We start from the raw sequence: 20,503 nt of genomic DNA on the forward strand, positions 1-20,503 counted from the left end.
TTGTGAATGTGACCATTAGCTGTTCACTGGCTAGAGTCTGGTTCTGCACATCCATTTGTAACTGACACTCCTGATTTAGTATCTTTCTTCTGAAAGTAACTTCCGGTGTGAGATGTGACTGCCATCATTATCTCCAGCAGATTCCCTGTTCCCAACCCCCCAGCCTCATTTATTATTCAAGCACCAGCATTTCTTCCATGACCTCTGGGAAAGTGATCTAAAGGACCATCTGAAGTATATTTTAAAACATGTGTACCGAAAATGGAAAATAATTCTTTCCAATTTTCCAAATCACTTTTATTTTTCTTGATTAATTTGTCAATTATTTTTCTCCCCTGTCCAAACACCCTTTGATAATTATATTATTGCATTCTAGCTGTGTGTCGATCACACATAAGTGGGAGGACACCTGTATTTTATATTCAGTTAACAAAATATTATGAATTGGTGATGCACATTCTTTATCCAAAATCTCAAACATTTACCTAGAATGATGAAAATAACTAGCAGAAGAGAAGATGGAGAGTGACAAAACTTACTCCTTGGCATTTGTTAATGACTCATACCAGATCAGGATCCTGGAGATTTGATTGGATCCAGAGACATTATTTTGATCTCAAAGCTGTGTCTCTAACTTCCCACCTAAATCATACTCAGAGAGTAATCATGTAATATAAAATAAATTACACCAAATTACCTCTTCTACGTTGGAAGCAGTTTTGGCAGACGTTTCCATAAAGATAAGCCCATGCTCTCGTGCAAATGCTTCACCTTCTTCCTTTTTCACTTCTCTTCTAGACTCTAGATCACTAAGAAAACAAGACATCAGTTGTTCCCTGTACAAGCACAAGCTAACTCACCTAGGCACATATCTTTACTTAAAATTAAGTCCATTTGTCTAGGTATACCACAGACAACACTACATTTGATGAAGTCCAATATAGAACCTTAATCACCTTCTAAGTGACTAAAAAGAAATTTATTCACTATTACTGATTAAAAACCAATGCTGAGGAGAGAAAAATGGGAAGGAGGATGGCAGAGAAGACATACAGTCACTCCAAAAGCATCACGACAAAGAACTATCAATGTTGATTTCTAACAAGAGAGGCATCTCCTCAAAAATACACTGACAGCATAATATGGAAAAATGACTCCCGGCAGCTTTTCAGACAGGATCCCAGCTGCCATTTTCATGAACCTCATTAGCCAGATTGTGGGAAACAGGACATTCCTGTCTACATTTCTCAGCTTATGCATCCTTATGCTACTTTGTGATATAGCTTTCTAACAGCAGCTTCTATCTAAGTTCATAACCAGAAAATATAAATTTTGAATGGATATTAATACAGTAACATTTCATTTACATACAATGCCTGCTGGTCACTCTTACCCAGTCCTTCCTCCAAAATCTCTTTGCATAAGTTATATGGGACATGTATTATTAGCAGCCCAAGATCAGTTCTGAATAACTGCAAGTTCCTATGTGGCTACATTGATGTTTGTCAAAACCTCACCCAGGACAGTTGCATCTTGCGGACCACTCTTTGTAGGTGGTGTTTAGAGCAAGCAGCCCCTCTCTTGCAGGCCTTGACACTCTTGGAACCTAACACAAGATGCAATGTTTCTTCACTCAACACTTATTTAAGTTATGGAATTAGCCAATGTAAGATGTAGTGCTGGCCACTAGCCTTAATGGTTTTTCTCAGTTTAGAATCAAGGAGCAAGCTCCCCTATGAGGAATGGTTACAACAGACACGTTAATGATTATCCGTATTTTAAAGCTATGACACACACTTAGCTAGGAATAAGTTCCTTTGAATTCAGTGAGTAGGATTGTGGGAGGGGAGTTGTTGGTTTTTATTCTTTTTCTTGTTTTTATTATGTATTTTGGGTTCTCATTTTGTATTTTTATGTTGTGAACTGCCCTGTGATCTTTGGATGAAGGGTGGTAGACTACTACTACTACTAATAATAATAATAATAATGGCAGCCCAATAACAGTTCTGAACAACAGAAAGTTCCTATGTAACTACAGTGATGCATGTAAAAACTTCACCACACAGATTGGTCTATTGTGTAGAAGTGGAGTGAGTCTGTACATCGGATGTGGACTTCCAGGCCCCTCTATCAAGCTACACCTCTCACTGGTGCTACACCTGCACTACTGTGTAGAACAGAATAAGCAATCCCTAGAGCCATTTTGGTACATAAATTGCATATCAATTAATAAATAATAGTACCTTTTAAAAAGTGGCCCTTCAGGCCTCTCTATCAGGCCTTGGTACTTGCCCCAGGCCACACTTCTCTCTGGCTGTTTGCCTCGGGTGCTTGTGCCTTGTCACTGAACTGCGTGCAGAAACTCTGGCTTTTGCATGACTATGGTGTAGTCTACTGTACAAATATAAAAGTCAAACCAGTTGCTCTGCCTACATTTGCCCCACCCACTACTGGCATCTGGCTTATGCAAGGCCTACCATAAGGGAGTACAGCCCTTGGGCTTAAAAAGATTCCTCAGTCTTGGTATAGAAAGCCACCTAGCAGCACCTAGTAAGCTATTTTTATCTTGGGGGGAGGGGGACTACACTGCTTGCAAAATACAAGAAATACAACTATGATCACCACCAATGAAATTTTATGTTCATTTTAGATAAAGTTTTGTTCTCCTTGAACTTGGGAAATCTGGTTTCTCCAATACAATGTTGCCAACCTAAGAGTTATTGGTAGCATAGTGACAATCTTTAAGTCATTGGGTCCAAACTATGTGTGAACTACTTGTGCTAGACAGAATATGAAAAAGCTCAGCATGTTAATAATACAGCATTAATTGAACAACTGAATGTTGTACTTCTGTGAGTACAACACATTTTTTCCAGACAACAAAGGTATCTGTTCATCGATGATAATACTATGAAGTAGGACATTTAAAAAACATCCAGAGGATTATATTAAGAATTGCAGTAAGCTGACCAAAGATATTCAACAAGCCTCCAACTGGAATTAAGAGTTCCACCGTGGTAACCTTGAGATCAACTGCAAAGGAGTCTAGATTGAAAAAGAACTAGCACATTGTAGGACAGCTCAGACATGAAGCTAGCTAAATGTTAAAGGGAATATAAACATTTCAGTCTTTTAATCCAAGAATAGCTAATGTGATGCCCTACAGATGTTGTGGATTACAACTTCCACCATCCTGAGCATAGTCCATGCTGGCTGAGGCTGATGTATGCCAAAACATCTAGAAACACTGTGTTGGGTACCCTTGTTTTAATTGGCATTCAAATCTAGAATTGGATATATTACTAAAAAAAAAAATTCAAAAGTGTCAGGGGTTGTTGTTGTTTTTTGGCAACTCAGCTGACTCAAACCAGGATCATCAAATGTTAAAATTATTTTTTTAAAAAAATAAAGGTCATGTACTCAATATGCCACTTGTTATGGAGCAGGTTTTTAATTAACTGTTAATCCACACCATTCAAAAGGCTTTTAAATATATATATATATATATACCTTTTATTTCCAATGAGCATAATGACCATGTTAGAATTGGAATGCTGACGGGCATCTTCTAACCATGTTGTCAAATGGTTGAAAGTGTCCCTCCTAAAATGAGACCAAAACGCAAGTGAGGAACAATGCACAAACAAAAAATGAACAAAGCAAAAGTTTAAAAATATATATAAACAGAAAATTTAATGACTTTACCAGTTGTTAACCTAGGACTTATACACTGGACAACTGATGTGCAGTGGAAGTCACTTTAGTTCCCTTCTGCTTCCACCACTAGTTGAAAACCAGTTTTAGACATTGAAATCTGTTAATGATTTTAAAAAAACATACAGAAAAAAGCTAGTTACAAAAGTCTAAAAGATTCTGAAAGATTCTCACCTTGTAATGTCATACACTAGTAAGGCCCCTGCTGCCCCTCTGTAGTATGACCTTGTGATAGAACGGAAGGACTCCTGCCCAGCCTGTAGAAATACAATATTCATAGTTCATTTTGTCTCCAGTGTTTCCTTGTGAAGAAAGTAAGAGTCTTGCATACTTACACTAAGAAGTTTATTGTGTAAGGGATTGGGGGAAAGGACAAAACCTCACTAATTCTGGAAAAGAGGAGCCACGAATTAAAAAGTCTACAGCACAGAACCATTGGGGAGGGGACTCAAGAACAAGACCTCTAAACCTTTTTTGGCAATCCCTGACAACCCAATTTACTGAATGGCTTCACAATACATGAATCATTATTAGAGTACAGAATGGACTCCTAGCAACTAAGCTCTGAAGACAAATTTGAAAAGAAGCAAATAACCCAGTGCTTCACATTTGAATTCAATAACTCCCTCCCTGGGGCAGCTGTTGACACTAGAATAAATAAAGCCCATTGTAAATAAATGATGAATGACATCTTTACGCCCACCATCTGCTGGTGTAAAGGTTGTAGGAAGGCCAAGGATGCAGATTTTATCCGTTATATCATAAACTGCAGCCAGCTTTCAACAGTCTTCAGATGGAATTCTTTCCACTAGCATTTTATTATAAAAAACAGATAATGGTTTTGAATTTGATTTTATATAATTCTATTGTACATTTAATCAATTTCCTGTGCTTCTGACAGAGTGCTTGTCAAAAGCATTCAAGAAGGTGCCTTGATTGCCACAAATGAAAAACATGAGATATCATATAAAAATGATTTTTAAAAAGAATTTTAACAGAACATCCTAAGTTTAAAATTTTATGTTAGATTTTCAAAAGGGATTGGTCATAGAGCTACACTGATATCATCCTATAGCCCTCCTTTCTGCTTCAAAACATATGTATGGGTCATATATTTAACCTTTTTTAAAAAGCCTTGGTCACTATGATCTGGACACAGTAATCGCAAACACCGAATAGCTATATTCTATCACTAAATTATTTAGTTATTAATAGCCATAGAAAAGAAAAGTTCACCCTGCCACAGATGTTAGGCAAAAGCTAATGCTTGCAATACTTGTAAGATTTCACCTCCCACTTTTTCTCCAGGAACTACAATGTTTACCCATTAACACTAAGGTGATTAGTACATATATTCAACAAACTTGTTGAACTAGTGGAAGTCAGCGCAATAAGACCACAAGCACCATGAGACCTTCTCCTTCTTTTACCTCCTCCCCAAACCAGGAGAACTCCAAGAACAGCACATGGGAAGGAGGGGGAAGATTTTACGACCAGTGCAAGCATTTTTGCTTGCCAGACAGAACAATCGCCTTCACATGGTGGTGCATTCCACCCATAGTCTTTTGTGATGGCAAAAAAGGAAATGAAATCTCACATAAAGATAACCATGTCTTTAAATGTGTTAGCATAAATGAAAAATATTTACAAACTGTTAACAGCATCTATGAAGAATTTGTGTTTAAAAAATTAAAGACAAAGTATTAAAAACTATTCACTATGTAGCAGGTGTAGCATAATTCCATACAATGTTTAGGGAGTTTATTTCTAGAGTAAGCAAGACTTTGAAAACACCAAGAGTTTCACCAGATCTTCACCAAGTGTGACCTAGCACCTACCACATCCAGGCAGTCAGCAAAAATCTGAGATTTATGGAGCCCCTGTATTAAGCCTATATGCATACCGAATATACACAGAGGTAAAACTGCCAACATATATAACTTTTGAAGTATCATCTCATTCAGGATCAATGGATGAAAGCAACATTTTTAAAACACACACACACCAGGCTTAGATACTTCTAAGGCTTGCTCTGGATGACCTGTGTGGGATTCTTTAAGATCATGTTTGCCTTAGATGTACATACCTGGGACAGGCACAAACACAAAAGAAGCAGGTGTATACACATACACACTATTTTTCTCTCTTAAGCATCAGTTCCATGTTGGGGGCAGGAAGGCAAGCCCAAGGGCTTAGTTACAAAACTATTTCATTCTCTTGACATAGATAAAATGACATGACAGGACGATGGCTATGTTTCTCTCAAACATTTATTTATCTATTTTAAGAGGATTCTTTCATATGGAGAAAACTTTCAACCATGTAAGCTCCATCTTCAGTTAGTGATAAAGTCAAGAATCAGGTTCATTGTGCCCTACCCTACTTGCAAGAACTATGCCCTAGTATAGCATTGTAAGAGTGACTGCATGATCAGAACCCAGAAGTCTCTTTTAGGCAGCAAAGGTAATTCCCAGAAGCCAGTGGCTGGACCTGTTAAGATCACACATTACTGAAGGCACATGAGGGCTATGAGTAGCTTCAGACCATCCCAAATATGTAAGAAGACTGTTTTACTTATGCTTTTGGTGTAAAGTCCAAAGCACTGAGTTTCCCACCTTCCCTGCTGAGGTGGATGGGGGAATGAAGGGATGCACACGTTTCAGAAACAGCAGGTATGCAGCTTAGGGGTAGTTCTGGATACATCTTTGCCATTAGAGCCCCAAGAGACCTTTGCGGATAGCAGTGCTTCTTACCAGTTTCATTTGGTATGCCTGGTACAGAGGTGTTTGAAACAGGAAAGCCTGGCCACTGCAATCCATGAAAATGGGTAACCTCGGGACTGGACTACGGCACTGTGCTTTACGTTTGGCTGCCCACTGCCCTGGTCTAAAAGTTCCAGCTTGTGTGTTGCCAGATTGCTGGTGGGGGCAGATGACTGATAGCACATGGCACCTCTGCTATAACATCAGCACTGGCTGCCCATATACTACTGGGCTGAGAGATGTGCAGGCTTGGCAAAAATGGGGAGGAGTAAACCAGAAAAGCTGGGAGGAAAGCCCTAAATGACTTGGATCCAGAATACCTCAAGGATCGCTTGAGTCCTTATATCCCACTTCAACCATCCTGAGGAGCACTGTTAGTTGCCTTGCATACCTTCACTACTGGCTTCTAACAGAAGTTGGGCATTTGGTGTTGCCAGTTCCATGCTGTGGAATACCCTTCCAACACAGATTCTGCAGGCAACCTCACTACTAATTTTTAGGAATCTCTTGAAGATCTTTTTATGCCAACTAACTAACTAACTAACTTATTTATTTATTTATTAGAAGTCAGTCATTTTTATGACATTTTGTATTTTATGTTCTATAGTATGTGTATACACTGTTGTACACTTCTGTGATATTTTATGTACGTGGGTGGTATAAGTGTTTTTATAAATAAATTTAGACTACAGCTGAGAGCAGGTTAGGATGTCTGCTAACTGGATCCCTGCACAAGAACACTCCTGCAGGGTGGCGATGTACCTAAACATTTTGGTACATGTTCCACTTGTATAGTTCCTATGAAACCAATACACACTAAACTTTTGCCTTAATATTTCTTTATTATAAAGACACAATACTCTCAATAAATGAGCACCTTCCAGCTTAAGAAACATCTCATAATATTACTAAGATACCACAGTGTAGCAAGAATTCAAAATTTGGTACTTCAAAAAACTGGTGAGTGAACGACAAGCCTGTTTTACAGTTGAATAAATGAGGCAATAAAATTAAATGACATTTAGGGCTGCATTCCACACCATAGCTACTAACTTGCACCCTCTCCCCTACACAAGCCAGTGACCTAATGAATAACTACCCCTGAAATTAGGGATGCGGGTGGCGCTGTGGTCTAAACCACTGAGCCTAGGCTTGCCGATCGGAAGATCAGCAGTTTGAATCCCTGCAATGGGGTGAGCTCCCATTGTTTGGTCCCAGCTCCTGCTAACCTAGCAGTTCGAAAGGATGCAGTGCAAGTAGATAAATAGGTACCACTCCGGCGGGAAGGTAAACAGCGTTTCCCTGTGCTGCTCTGGTTTCACCAGAAGCAGCTTAGTCATGCTGGCCACATGACCTGGAAAAACTGTCTGCGGACAAACGTCAGCTCCCTCGGCCAGTAAAGCAAGATGAGCGCCGCAACCCCAGTCATTCGCGACTGGACTTAACTGTCAGGGGTCCTTTACCTTTGCCTTTACCCCTCAAATTATATCAAGCTGATTCATACATATGCTTACTGGGTTTAGAGCTTGAAGTGTATTGAAAGAGAAGAAAAATTGAAGCTCTCCTCACTGGTCCTTTATCCCAGAATACGTAAACAATAGTTAAGATTGCTTTTTCACAGACAGGTTAGCAGAAATCTTCTAAATAGCTCAAGGGAGTTAGAACAAACCCTATATCCATATACAGAGAGATTGTTGATCCAGGATAAACAGGAATCAATAACGCTTGCAGCAGCTACTATTATTTTGGATCATGGAACACGAACACACACACTCACACACAGTCTAGAGTTTGCCTTTTTGGGAGATAGTTCACACCATTTTTTCAGTTTATACCATTTTTGAGTGTTTCTTTTTGTTTTCGTTTTACAACAGTTGACTGGTGCTTTTTTCAGAGTTTCAGTTCCTCGCTCCTGTTCTTTCAACCACAGTTTTAAAGAAAATTTGCACAGAAAATTTTCCTACACTTACCGTATCCCATATCTGAAGTTTTATCTGTTTCCCATCAATGGTTATCATTCGAGCACCAAATTCTACACCTGAATAATAAAATAAAATGTTGTAACAGAGCTCCAACACAGCAATGAAATACTATCCAGTATCCTAAACGAAATCAGGATTTACTTCAACCTTTTTCATAGCAGGAAGCAACATTGTTCTTCATGCTTTCAGTTGGCTTTCCCCCTATAGCACATACTGAAGAGTTAACAGACTTTTATAAAGTTTTGTATTGTGTCATAGTTTTATACACTCATTTCTAGATTAACAGATGCAAAAAAAAAAAATGTCTTTCAACAGAGGTAGAAAAAATAAGAACAATCTAAAAACCTACAAAGGAAGCATTTAGCATAGCCAGTGTGGTGCAATAGTTAGAATTTTGGACTAGAACCTGAAAGACCAGGGTTCAAATCCCCACTCAGCCATGAAGATTACTGGGTGACCTCAGGCCAGTTACAGTCTCACAGCCTAACCTGACTTACAAGGATTCTGTGAAGATATAAGGGGGAGGGGCAGAGAACCATGTATGCCACCTTGAGTTCTCCAGAGAAAAGGTGGGATATAAACTGCAATAACAATAAAGAAAGAAAATGCTTTTTAAAATTATGACACTGCAATGTAGTTTGAAAATATTCAGAGGCAGTCACAAGCAGCTGCAGAATGTGAGAAAGTTTCAAATCTCACTGAGTCAGACTCAAATTAAACTACTTAAATCCCTTCAAAGAAACCATCATTTAGGCTTAGAAGAGAGTTACAACTTAGACTTAACAAAATCTTAAAATGATATTTCATATTCAGATAAGAATATTTTAGAAATTGACAATTCTGACATTGTTAAGCTGAAACCATTTTGTATGGAAAACACACTCTTTACAAATTCAGCCACAGTAACTTCTAACAGTGGATAGCTGGATGTCATTTTGTCCAATAAGAACCTGATTTATTTATTATCAGACTAAGCACAACTGACCCATGCCACTATAACCCTGTAAATATATGACTATTAGTTGAAAGTCTAGACCAGGGGTAGTCAACCTTTTTATACCTACCACCCACTAATGCATCTTTCTTGATGGTAAAATTTCCTTACCGCCCACCAGTGCTCGATGGAAGGAGGATTCAGCCTGTGCCATAGAACCCCCCCTACTGCCCACCTGGAATCCTGAAAAGCCCACTAGAGGGTGGAAGGGACCAGGTTGACGACCCCTGCTCTAGACATTCCATTTCAGAACTTGATGCATGCAGTTGCCAAGGACCTTTACTCATTTACCTGCATAAAAGAACTTACCTATAGTAAGGTCGTGCACTGGCTGAAACCTTTTGTCTGTGAACTGCAACAATAAACATGATTTTCCAACACCTGGAAGGAAAAAAAATCAATTTCAAGAATTTCCAAATATAAAGTACTACAAAAAGTGAGAATATTTCAAAATTTCAGACTTCTTTACACACATTTACAAATTGCTGATAAAACTACTCCTTGGTGTTAGCATAACATTTCAGAGGCCACCAAAAGCAACGCAAAGGATAACAGTGAGGTCCCTTGGAACTTGCCATGTTCCTCCGTAGCAACCAAATTACTAAATCCCACTCCTCCTCCAAAATCATATTCATTATGTACATTTACTATTCAGAAACTTAAGACTCTCACTTAGTAGCTAGTTTCAGATAGCCTCTATAGTTACTCTGCTGCTCTTTTAAAATATACATACTTTGTTATTGTGACTATGCAATTACTATATGTGTGTGTGTGTGTGTGTGTGTGTGTGTGTGTGTAATGTGTACAGTGTTACCTCGGGTTACATACGCTTCAGGTTACAGACTCCGCTAACCCAGAAATAGTGCTTGAGATTAAGAAATTTGCTTCATGATGAGAACAGAAATTGTGCAGCGGCGGCACAGCGGCAGCAGGAGGCCCCATTAGCTAAAGTGGTGCTTCAGGTTAAGAACAGTTTCAGGTTAAGAACGGACCTCCAGAATGAATTAAGTACTTAACCTGAGGTACCACTGTATAAACATTTTAAACCTCTTAGAAAACTAACTCTATTTTCATAAAACACTTTTCTATTCTGTTAAATCAAGCACTGTATACTTGAAAAGGAACTATTATTTAAAAGTACTTCAATATTGCTTAAAAGTTACATTTGTTTTTTATTGTTTTTGCTCCACTTCCCTCTATCCCGAGTCCTCTTTTTTTATTCCATGACTATACTTCAACTCAGGGGCGCGGGTGGCGCTGTGGGTTAAACCACAGAGCCTAAGGCTTGCCGCTCAGAAGTCGGCGGTTCGAATCCTCATGACGGTGAACTCCCATTGCTTGGTCCCTGCTCCTGCCAACCTAGCAGTTCGAAAGCACATCAAAGTGCAAGTAGATAAATTATACTGTACATATGAACTTTGACTGGCTTATTCCTACAATTTGAATGATATTATTATTCTATATTTTTTACTATTAGCCTACATGTTGTGTTTGTATTGTGATTGGTTCTTATTGCAACACAGGGGTTTGTTTTTGGTTCCCCAAATATTTCTGACAGATTCTTTCTTTCCTGGTTTTGGACTATCCTTCTACACTTGTGAATACATAACCCTGGTTACTATTAAAATGCACAACATTTGGATACACTCACTCTTTGGTGTTCTTGAATCATTGATGTAATTCAAGGAACATAATAGTGGACTATTTGCAAAGCCTAATGACAAATTATGTCATTTTATAACCAATATCATTTCCATCATATGTATGAAATCATTCTGCTTTTCCAAGGGATCCAAAGCCATTGCACCACGCTTTTCATGCAATTTTCTCTATAATTCATGGCTGACATGAATTTGGTTCCTACTCCAAATAGGCATTTCCATACTTTCTCCTAAATTTCCGTTTGCAATTCTCTTTCCCATTTCATCATATGATTAAGTTTTGTCTCTGAATGTTTGTGCATTAACACTTGACATAAAGCTGAAAACCATTTAACTGTGCCATTCCTTGTTAACCTTTCAAACTGTTTTACGGTTCTCGCTTCCTGTTTTTGTCTCAGTCCACTTAGAATACTTTTTATTTGTATGTATTTAAAGGTGGTGCTATCATTTGTTCCCTCATCTGTTCCCAAGTTCTTATTTTCTCTATTTTTTTTAGTTATATAGGTGACCTTAAAATTTGGCATGAGAGAAGCATAAGTGGACCACTCATCTTCTATTATGTGTAATATTAGTGAAGTACAAGGTACACTCTTTCATCATTCACTGCACTACCCGTGTCAAAATACCTGCTTCATGTTACTATTCTAAATAAGAAATTACAAATCCTCTCTTCTTACAGGCTTTTCTTCCTTATATTTTATTTATTCGCAATTCCTTTCTAGCCAGAAAAACTTAAGATATAATTTCTTGCCACTCTTGATAGTTTTAAATGTAAGTAAAACAGGTATTTTACATCAGAATATGATGCAAGGTAGGACACTTGTTTTCACAAGACTTTTGTGGTTTTACCTCTTGCAACATTTTATTATTATTATATATGGCCTTCATCCAAAGATCTCAGGGTGGTTCACAAGATAAATGGCACATAGCTCAGGTGTTGCTGAGAGAACTTCAAACCAGGACTGTGATTCAAATAGCCCTCAGTAGAAGTGAAAGAAGTGCTTTCTCAGTCAAAGACAGATAAACCTAAGCAATGACAAATCTAAGAAACTATGATATGTAGGAATCATGAATGCCCAAGCTCTAGCATAGAAACTATGCTAGCAATGGACCAAACAGCTATAACTTTTTGTCAGGAACAGGCAGTTTGTGCATAACAATCAAATTTCCAGCTAAAATGTATTTAATTCCTGCAAGGGCCTACCACATGCCACTTTCACAAGGAAACTTTTGGACTTCATATATTTGTACATGAAAGGGTTGGTTTGCATGTGCATGTGAATCATCTGTCAACAATAACATAAAATGGCAACTTGCATGAGTTAAACCTCAAAGATAAAAAAAAACCCAGATGTAGAACTTTCCTATCAAGAATTCAGACATTCTCAGTTTTAAGATCAAGTGGTATGAAGCCAATATGCATGCACAGCCCAATCCTATGTTATACAGTAATAGATAATAAATATGGTTTTATACATAAGCCTTAAGAATTCCATGACCTGCATATAACCAGCTTCTTTACACAATTCATCCAAAAGCCACTGAAACATGTTACCTGCTTCAATGGATCTCCTGCAATGTAGGCTAGTAAACACTCCAAGTTATTAAAGGAGGGGGAAACGTTGACTTTGGTGCAGTTTGGAATTGTACTTGAGGCATGGTTAAATATGGAATTTTCCAGCTTGATGGAAGAGGAGGGTACCAGAGACATGACAGACCCTCTTAAAATTCCTCTAAGGATCACTGCTGTGAGAAAATTGACTTGAGCAGCAGTCAATCTATTCCCAGAACTGAGGTAGGGTGTGACAATATGGACATTCTCAGTTTTAAGATCAAGTGGTATGAAGCCAATATGCATGCACAGCCCAATCCTATGTTATACAGTAATAGATAATAAATATGGTTTTATACATAAGCCTTAAGAATTCCATGACCTGCATATAACCAGCTTCTTTACACAATTCATCCAAAAGCCACTGAAACATGTTACCTGCTTCAATGGATCTCCTGCAATGTAGGCTAGTAAACACTCCAAGTTATTAAAGGAGGGGGAAACGTTGACTTTGGTGCAGTTTGGAATTGTACTTGAGGCATGGTTAAATATGGAATTTTCCAGCTTGATGGAAGAGGAGGGTACCAGAGACATGACAGACCCTCTTAAAATTCCTCTAAGGATCACTGCTGTGAGAAAATTGACTTGAGCAGCAGTCAATCTATTCCCAGAACTGAGGTAGGGTGTGACTTCTCAAAGGGAGATGCATGTGGTAATTATCACAGCTCTTTGCTCTTGGAAGACTGGGATGATTATGTTGATCTTCTGAATCTGAGTAAAATTGTAGGCTGGTTAAGGATTGAATAACAATTCGATTTACACACAATTTCTGAAGTCATTTCTATATTCTATTCTGCAGCTCCACTTTGCACCCATTTTGACAATCACCCCCCATGTCCATGGTAACTTCCTGCACGTTCTGCTTCCCACACAATACTAACCACCCTTTTCACCTTTTGTTCAGTTACAAAGTTATCACACTCTCCTATTATTCAGACTCTTTCATGCCCTTGCTTTCGTCTTCAACCCTATTCCCATGCCTCCTACTCCCTCCTTTGTGGTAACTCCCCTTGCACTCCCATTTTCACCTTCACTACTTTTTCTTCCACCCTTCTTACTGTTCTCAACTCTCCCTTGCATACAGATCACCACCCCCATTTCCATGCCTAGTCCTCTCTACTCTGGAGTCCCCTCTGCAAACATACTCCATAGCATGGGTAGGCAAACTAAGGACCAGGGGCCGGATCCAGCCCAATAGCCTTCTAAATCCGGCCCGCGGATGGTCGGTCCGGGAATCAGAGTGTTTTTACATGAGTAGAATGTGTCCTTTTATTTAAAATGCATCTCTGGGTTATTTGTGGGGCATAGGAATTCATTCATATATTTTTTCCAAAATATAGTCCGGCCCATCATAAGGTCTGAGGGACAGTGGAGTGGCCCCCTGATGAAAATGTTTACTGACCCCTGCCCCATACTAATATATGTTGCTGTATCTTTAAGATAAATAGAGTCTTAAGAGCAAGGTTGTCAGTTAGCTTATTCAGCTAGAGAATGTTAAGTTCAGTCGATGGCTATTGTACATATCGGGATGTTTGCTTGTTAATAAAATATCTGATCTAAATTACTACAGTGAATCTAGAATTTCATGCTGAAGACAACACATGGTACTAGGAGTAAAATATACTATAGGAAGGTACTATGGAATATTTAAAGACTCTACATTCTTTCTCTCTCTTCCATGAGGCAGCTGAGGAATGGAAGAAGTTTAAAACCACACTTTCCCCCCCCCCCTTTCAGTATTTCTCCTTTCTTGCAGTACTCAAGGAGAGGCAGAAGTCTGAGTAAAGTGAGGGTGGACAGACAATGAGAGGAAAACCATGGTTTTAAACAACAGTAGAGGTTTGAGTATATAAAAGATGGAGGGACTGACGTCCATTTTTCTTTAGGTGGAAAGAAATTTGGCAAATAAATCGGCTTGGCATTTCAACATTTGCCTGGCAACTACTGGCAGCAATATATATATGCACGCATGTAAGTAAGCAGGCTGCTAGGGGAGAGGCAGAATACATCACTTCTGTGCATTCAGCAAAGAAACCCTCCACACCAAGCACTGAAATGTACTTGTTGCTCTAGCCTTTACCTCCCAGCCACCAGTCAGCTTGTAAAAAATTTCTGCAGACTAGTAATTCTTGTGGTTTTTGGTGTGGGAAAACCTCTTTTGACCAGTGGCTAAGCTTCATGCTCTGGCACCGGGGGGGGGGGTGGAGAGCAGGCAGGGGTGGGGCTGGTGCACGTCCAGGGGGAGTGGCGCACTGGGGAGTGGCACTCCCTGAGGGAGTGGGGGGAAAGCCACTATGGCACCCCACCGGGATCGTGCTGCTGGAGGCGGTGCACTCCCCCTGCGCTCCTCTTCCTCTGCCACTGCTTCTGAGTACTTTTTTTTATTTTACCTTGATGTAATTTCAAAAAGGAATACAAGGGAATAAACAGAAAAGCCACAATCACAATTGCTTAAGAGCATTTCATTGTTGACCAATACATTGATTATGACTAAGCACCTACTTAAAAACAAAACAAAATAAAATTGCAGGACTTTGCAGCACAGTATCCGTATCTCCTCAACACTCACCAATCTGAACTGGTGCCATATTTTGTTTTTACTGCAAAGGCTCAAGAACAAGTAAATGTGAACAAATTATGCCTGAGCATTAAACAGCACTTCTGCAATCTTGCATAAATGTCCAAAAATCTCTATTCAAAGGCAGCTTTCAGTCTACTTTCACTCAAAGCATCTACAGCTTCTGTCAAATACAAACAGCTAAGTTTACTTCACTCCTTTCCCTAGGGTTCAGACTGACCAAGAGAAAGATAAATGCAAGGAGATAAGAACTCCTTCCAAAAAGCAACACAAAGAACAGGGGTAGCTAACTTTTGTTGATGGACTATTATTTCCATAAGTCCTGACCATTGGTCATGCTGGCTGGAACTGATGGGAGTTTGGAGTCCAACAACATGTGGAGAGCAACAGGTTGTCACTATTATCATAGAGCAAAGATAAAGTAATGAAAAGTTAAAACACTGTGAATCTTGAAAAAAGCACGAAATGTGTTAAGAGGAAATTTAATCAGCATTGAATCAAATATGGCTAAAAGTTTTTTGCTTTAAATGGCAAAGCAATGCAAATCAACACTGGCCTGCAAATTAAGAGATGTGGGCCACTATCTGGACCTGGGGTGATTCTAGTTGCTAGTTACTAGAAAGCTCCAATGTAGGAGAATCCACAACCTCTCTTGGGAGTTTGTTACACTGTCAAATAGTTTTATTATCAGACAGTTCTTCCTGATGCTTAGTTAGAATCTCCTTTCTTGTAACTTGAATCCATTGATACAGGTCCTACCCTCCGGAGCAGAACAAACTTGCTTCATCTTCCATGTGACAGCCCTTAAGATATTTGAGGAGGCTATCATATCTCCTTTCAGTCTCTTTCCCAGGCTAAACATACCCAACTCCCGCAACCGTTTCGCATAAAGCTTGGTTTCCAGACCCTTGATCACCTTGGGCATCCTCCTCTGCACACATTCCAGCTTGTCAATATCCTTCTTAAATTGTGACACCCAGAACTCGACACAGTATTCCAGGTGTGGTCTGATGAAGGCATAATAGAGTGGTACTATTACTTCCCTTGACCTGGACACTATAATTCTGCGGCTTTTTTTGCTGCTGCATCACACTGTTGACTCATGTTAAGCTTGTGGTCCCCCCCCCAAGACCCCCAAATCCTTTTCATATGTACTGCTAATAAGCCAGGTGTCCCTCATCTTATATTTGTGCATCTGGTTCTTCCTGCCTAAGCACAGAACCTTATATTTGTCCCTAGTTAAATTCATTTTGCTAGTTTGGGCCCAGTTCTCCAATCTGTTAAGGTCATTTTGAATCCCAGTTCTTTCTTCTGAAGCATTAACTACCTCTCCAAGTTTAGTGTCATCTGCAAATTTGATGAGCATCTCCTCAATTCTTTCATCTAAGTTGTTTATAGAGACATTGAACAACAGTGGGCACAGGACAGAGTGCTGCAGCACCCTTAGTGAGCACACTTTGGGTTCAGTCAACCAGCTATAAATCCACCTAACAGATACCTCATCCAGCCCGCATTTTACCAGGTTTTCTGCAAGAATATCATGGGGGACTTTGTCAAAAACCTTGCTGAAATCAAGACACACCATACCCACAGCATTTCCCTTATCCACAAGCTTGTAACTCTATCAAAAAAAAGAAATGAGATTTGCCTGGCATGACTTATTTTTGAGAAGGCCATACTGGGACTTAATAATCACAGCATCCTTTTTTAAGTGCTCACAGATTGACTGTTTAATTATCTTTTCTAGGACCTTTCCTGGTATCAATGTAAGCTCGCCTAGGTCTTCTTTTCTCCCCTTTTTGAATATGGGGACAACATTTGCACGTTTCCAGTCTGCAGAGACCTCACCTGTTCTCCAATAATTCTCAGATTATAGAAAGAGCTCTGAAAATACATTGACTACAGCACTCAACATGCCTAGCTAAAATAATTTTTAATTTACTTGTAGAATCTCCTGGATTCTGCTTGCAATGTTGAAATCAAATACTGAATATATGAAGAGATTGATTACATAGCTCAATCCTACACATGCTTACCTGGAAGCAAGCTAGACTGAATTTAATGCAGCCTTGTAAACAAGCCACATGTTTCCTAGCCTGCCAATCAACACATCCCTATGTTGTTCATTTGTGAAATATAAACTGCCTGAAAATGAGAGGGCATATTTGAAATTTATAAAAGTTTCCCTGCCTGGTCACCAAATGACTATTTCATCTCACCATAGGCAACCAAACAAAGACTGTTTAGAAATGTGGCTTAATAGAACCTCTTTCCTAGTAACCATATATACAAGTTCTATGCTTTAAGTAATGAAAGTTGGCCAATCTTGGTTTGTTTTAAAATGAAATATCACAAGACCTAAAGAATCAATAGAAGTGCAAATGCAGTCTGATCGAGTAAGTTCCAGTATGAACAGAAGTGTGCCTAGGAGTACAACATTATATTACTTTGCTGACTGAGTACTTCCAGACTGCATAATACAGCAAGTAGAAATTGAATCAGTGGTACCTACCTCAAATGAACTTTTATAGAATCAGACTGTAAATATGTTTGTGCCACAGTCTTTTAAAAAAAAATTAAAATGCATTTTAAAAGAGGAAAAAGTGATTGAAATATAACCTATTATGTATTCTAGAGCTGAGGAATCTTGAGTAAATAAGCTAAAATCTCAATGAGGATATACAGAAGAAGTAAATGAAATACAGATACCTTTGTATTTTAGGGTTTCCCCCCTAAAGATAAGAGGAAGAGGAAAGGGAATAAGCATTCAAGAGAAAGCTACTAACTTTATAATACAGTGGTACCTCGGGTTAAGAACTTAATTCATTCCGGAGTCCGTTCTTAACCTGAAACTGTTCTTAACCTGACGCACGACTTTAGCTAATGGGGCCTCCTGCTGCCACCGCGCCGCTGCAAGATTTCTGTTCTCAGCCCGAAGCAAAGTTCTTAACCCAAGGTACTATTTCTGGGTTAGAGGAGTCTGTAACCTGTAGCATCTGTAACCTGAAGCGTCTGTAATCCGAGGTACCACTGTAAAGGAATATGTTTGTCCAATCATATACTTGTCAAGAAACTTTCAGCATCACTCCTCACATTATATGGTGGCTAACATGTACTTTCAGCTACATATACTCATGGCAGAAGCTTCAGCCAATTCTAGTTCCTTATGTACCTGTTTGATACATGCAAGGAGAAAATGTTGATATACCTCTTTGTGAATGTTTTGCACATATGTGTATTATATAACGTATTGAATTGGTCCTTCAGAGAAAGGATTTCTAGCCTTTGGATAAGTTTGACAGAAATCTCTCTCACACACATTCACACTTTTCCCAACTCAACTATTTTCATAAATAAATAGCTAAAATGAAAAAATAAACACTCCAATCTAAAAAGGTTGTTTTCAAATAGTGGCTGATAGGCATGAAAGTGTATTAGATTATTCAACACCATGTGTGACATTTAAGCTTAATTCACTTGGGGAAACAAGAACCCCAAGTATTTATTCTAACATGGCTGTTGCATAGCACTTTCTAGTATTCAAACTACATCACATGCATTGTCTAGTTGTGATCCTTCAATTGCAAAGGAAATCAGTATCATTATATCCTGTGCTGCTGATGGGGGGAATGGAGCAAAGAGTAGCTTGTCTAAGGCCACCTACTGAATTTATGCAGCGATGATGTGCATACAAGATCCTTTTTTATTGGCAGCTCAGTCTCTTAGGTCACTATACTGCATCTATCATGCTAAATTCCATCATGTTCAAGTCAGAGATATGGCACTAAAGGGCCTCTCCATAAGGCTCAGCTGCAACACCACCAACTTTTGGCTCCTCCTCTCCTTGAACTCTTCCTTCCAGCTGGCCATTACAAGAATTCTGTCACTTAAGTCCCCAGTTTGATCCCTTCTTTTCTGCCGGTTTCCCCCCTTTTCTGTCTTGTCTTTTACATTCTATACCAGAGGGGTGGAGAAGGTTTATTACTGTCACTTTATAAGCTTTTTCGGCTAAGGAGTGGCAGCAAAGACTTTAAACACATGTCCAGAAACAGAACCACGACCAATGAACGGTGGAAGCCACTTTTATCTGGTAGATTTTCTTGGAACGTAAAACGTAAAAAAGGTGGCGAGGGTGCTTTAGTTACAGGTCAATGTATCTTTGGGCAGAGAGGGATTAAATGGTGTGATCCTTTAGGGCCTTGCTCCGCAGGCGTGTCTGACAGGCCTGGAGTGAGAAGTCTTGGCCGAAGGCCCAGCGCGTCTCGAGGCCTTGTCAAGTCCCCCCCCGGAGGGGGGTGTTATCACCACTCCCCTATTGCCTCACCGAAGCGTCCGGCGTGGCCAACGGGGCTCTTCGGACGCGTCCGAAATGAGGTCAACGACAAGCACCCGCCCGCTGTCCAGAGGCCCCGGCTGCACCCATTTCAGGGCCTCCACCGCCGCCCCGCTCCCTTCCCGGGAACTCTCTGGGTGGTGAGGCCTTGAAACCAGACGGCAGCGAGGGGGCTCTGGAGGCGCTGGCAGCCGAGCCCTAGGCCTCGCCAGGCCGCGGGCGGGGCCCTGGGCCGAGCACCTCCCCCTGCCGAGCCCAGTCACCACCACGTCGGCGCAGCCAACACTGCGGAAATGGGGCAGCCGAGAGGCGTTGCGCAGGAAGCGCCGAGGCCGCCAGCAGCGCAGGCCCTTTTAAACCTTCCCCGGTGGGTCGCCCTTACCTGTGTCCCCGATTATGATGTACTTGAAGAGATACGCGTAGGCCATGTCCTTCCAGTCGCCGCCGCCGCCGCCGCCTTCCTGCGCCTCCTGCTAGGGCTGCTCGCTGCTTGGTGACGCGGCGCGCACTCCCCCCGCCCCTCGCTGTCAGGGCTCGCGCAACGGAAGGTTCGAAACCGTTGGCAGCGGGCCCCCCTCCTCCAGCTCCTTCCAACCGCCCTCGGGCTTCTGACAGCTTCCCTCAGCAAGCCTCCCACGCCGTGCGCCTGGGCGCCTCGCCTCCCCTTCTTTCCCCTGCCGGGCCTTTGGAGGTGCCTTCAGAGCGTCCCGAGGAGCGCGCGGTTCGGACGGAGGGCCGGTGGGAAGGCGGGCGGGGGTGGGGGAGAGAGCGAGGGAAGCAGGAACAATAACAGGCGCGAGGCTCCCGAACGCTCCGGCAACGTCACGCAGCGCTCTCTCCGCCGACCCGGAAGTGCTGAAGCAGCCG

General features: G+C 40.6%; 1 protein-coding gene across 1 annotated transcript in view; it reads right to left on the minus strand.

The window, feature by feature from the left end:
• The window catches only part of RAB2A (RAB2A, member RAS oncogene family), a 33,593-nt gene extending 13,304 nt beyond the window's left edge, over positions 1–20,289 (minus strand). Inside the window, exons 1-6 of the mRNA XM_053396067.1 lie at positions 20,019–20,289; positions 9,762–9,833; positions 8,447–8,514; positions 3,889–3,971; positions 3,511–3,603; positions 698–809 (exon numbers count right to left, since the gene is read on the minus strand). Coding sequence (XP_053252042.1) covers positions 698–809; positions 3,511–3,603; positions 3,889–3,971; positions 8,447–8,514; positions 9,762–9,833; positions 20,019–20,064 — 474 coding nt within the window. The 5' untranslated portion in view covers positions 20,065–20,289. The remainder of the gene's footprint in view (positions 1–697; positions 810–3,510; positions 3,604–3,888; positions 3,972–8,446; positions 8,515–9,761; positions 9,834–20,018) is intronic.
• Between the last annotated feature and the right edge of the window lie 214 nt (positions 20,290–20,503).

The sequence above is a fragment of the Podarcis raffonei genome, chromosome 7, assembly GCF_027172205.1.
Source record: "Podarcis raffonei isolate rPodRaf1 chromosome 7, rPodRaf1.pri, whole genome shotgun sequence".
Lineage (NCBI taxonomy): Eukaryota > Metazoa > Chordata > Lepidosauria > Squamata > Lacertidae > Podarcis > Podarcis raffonei.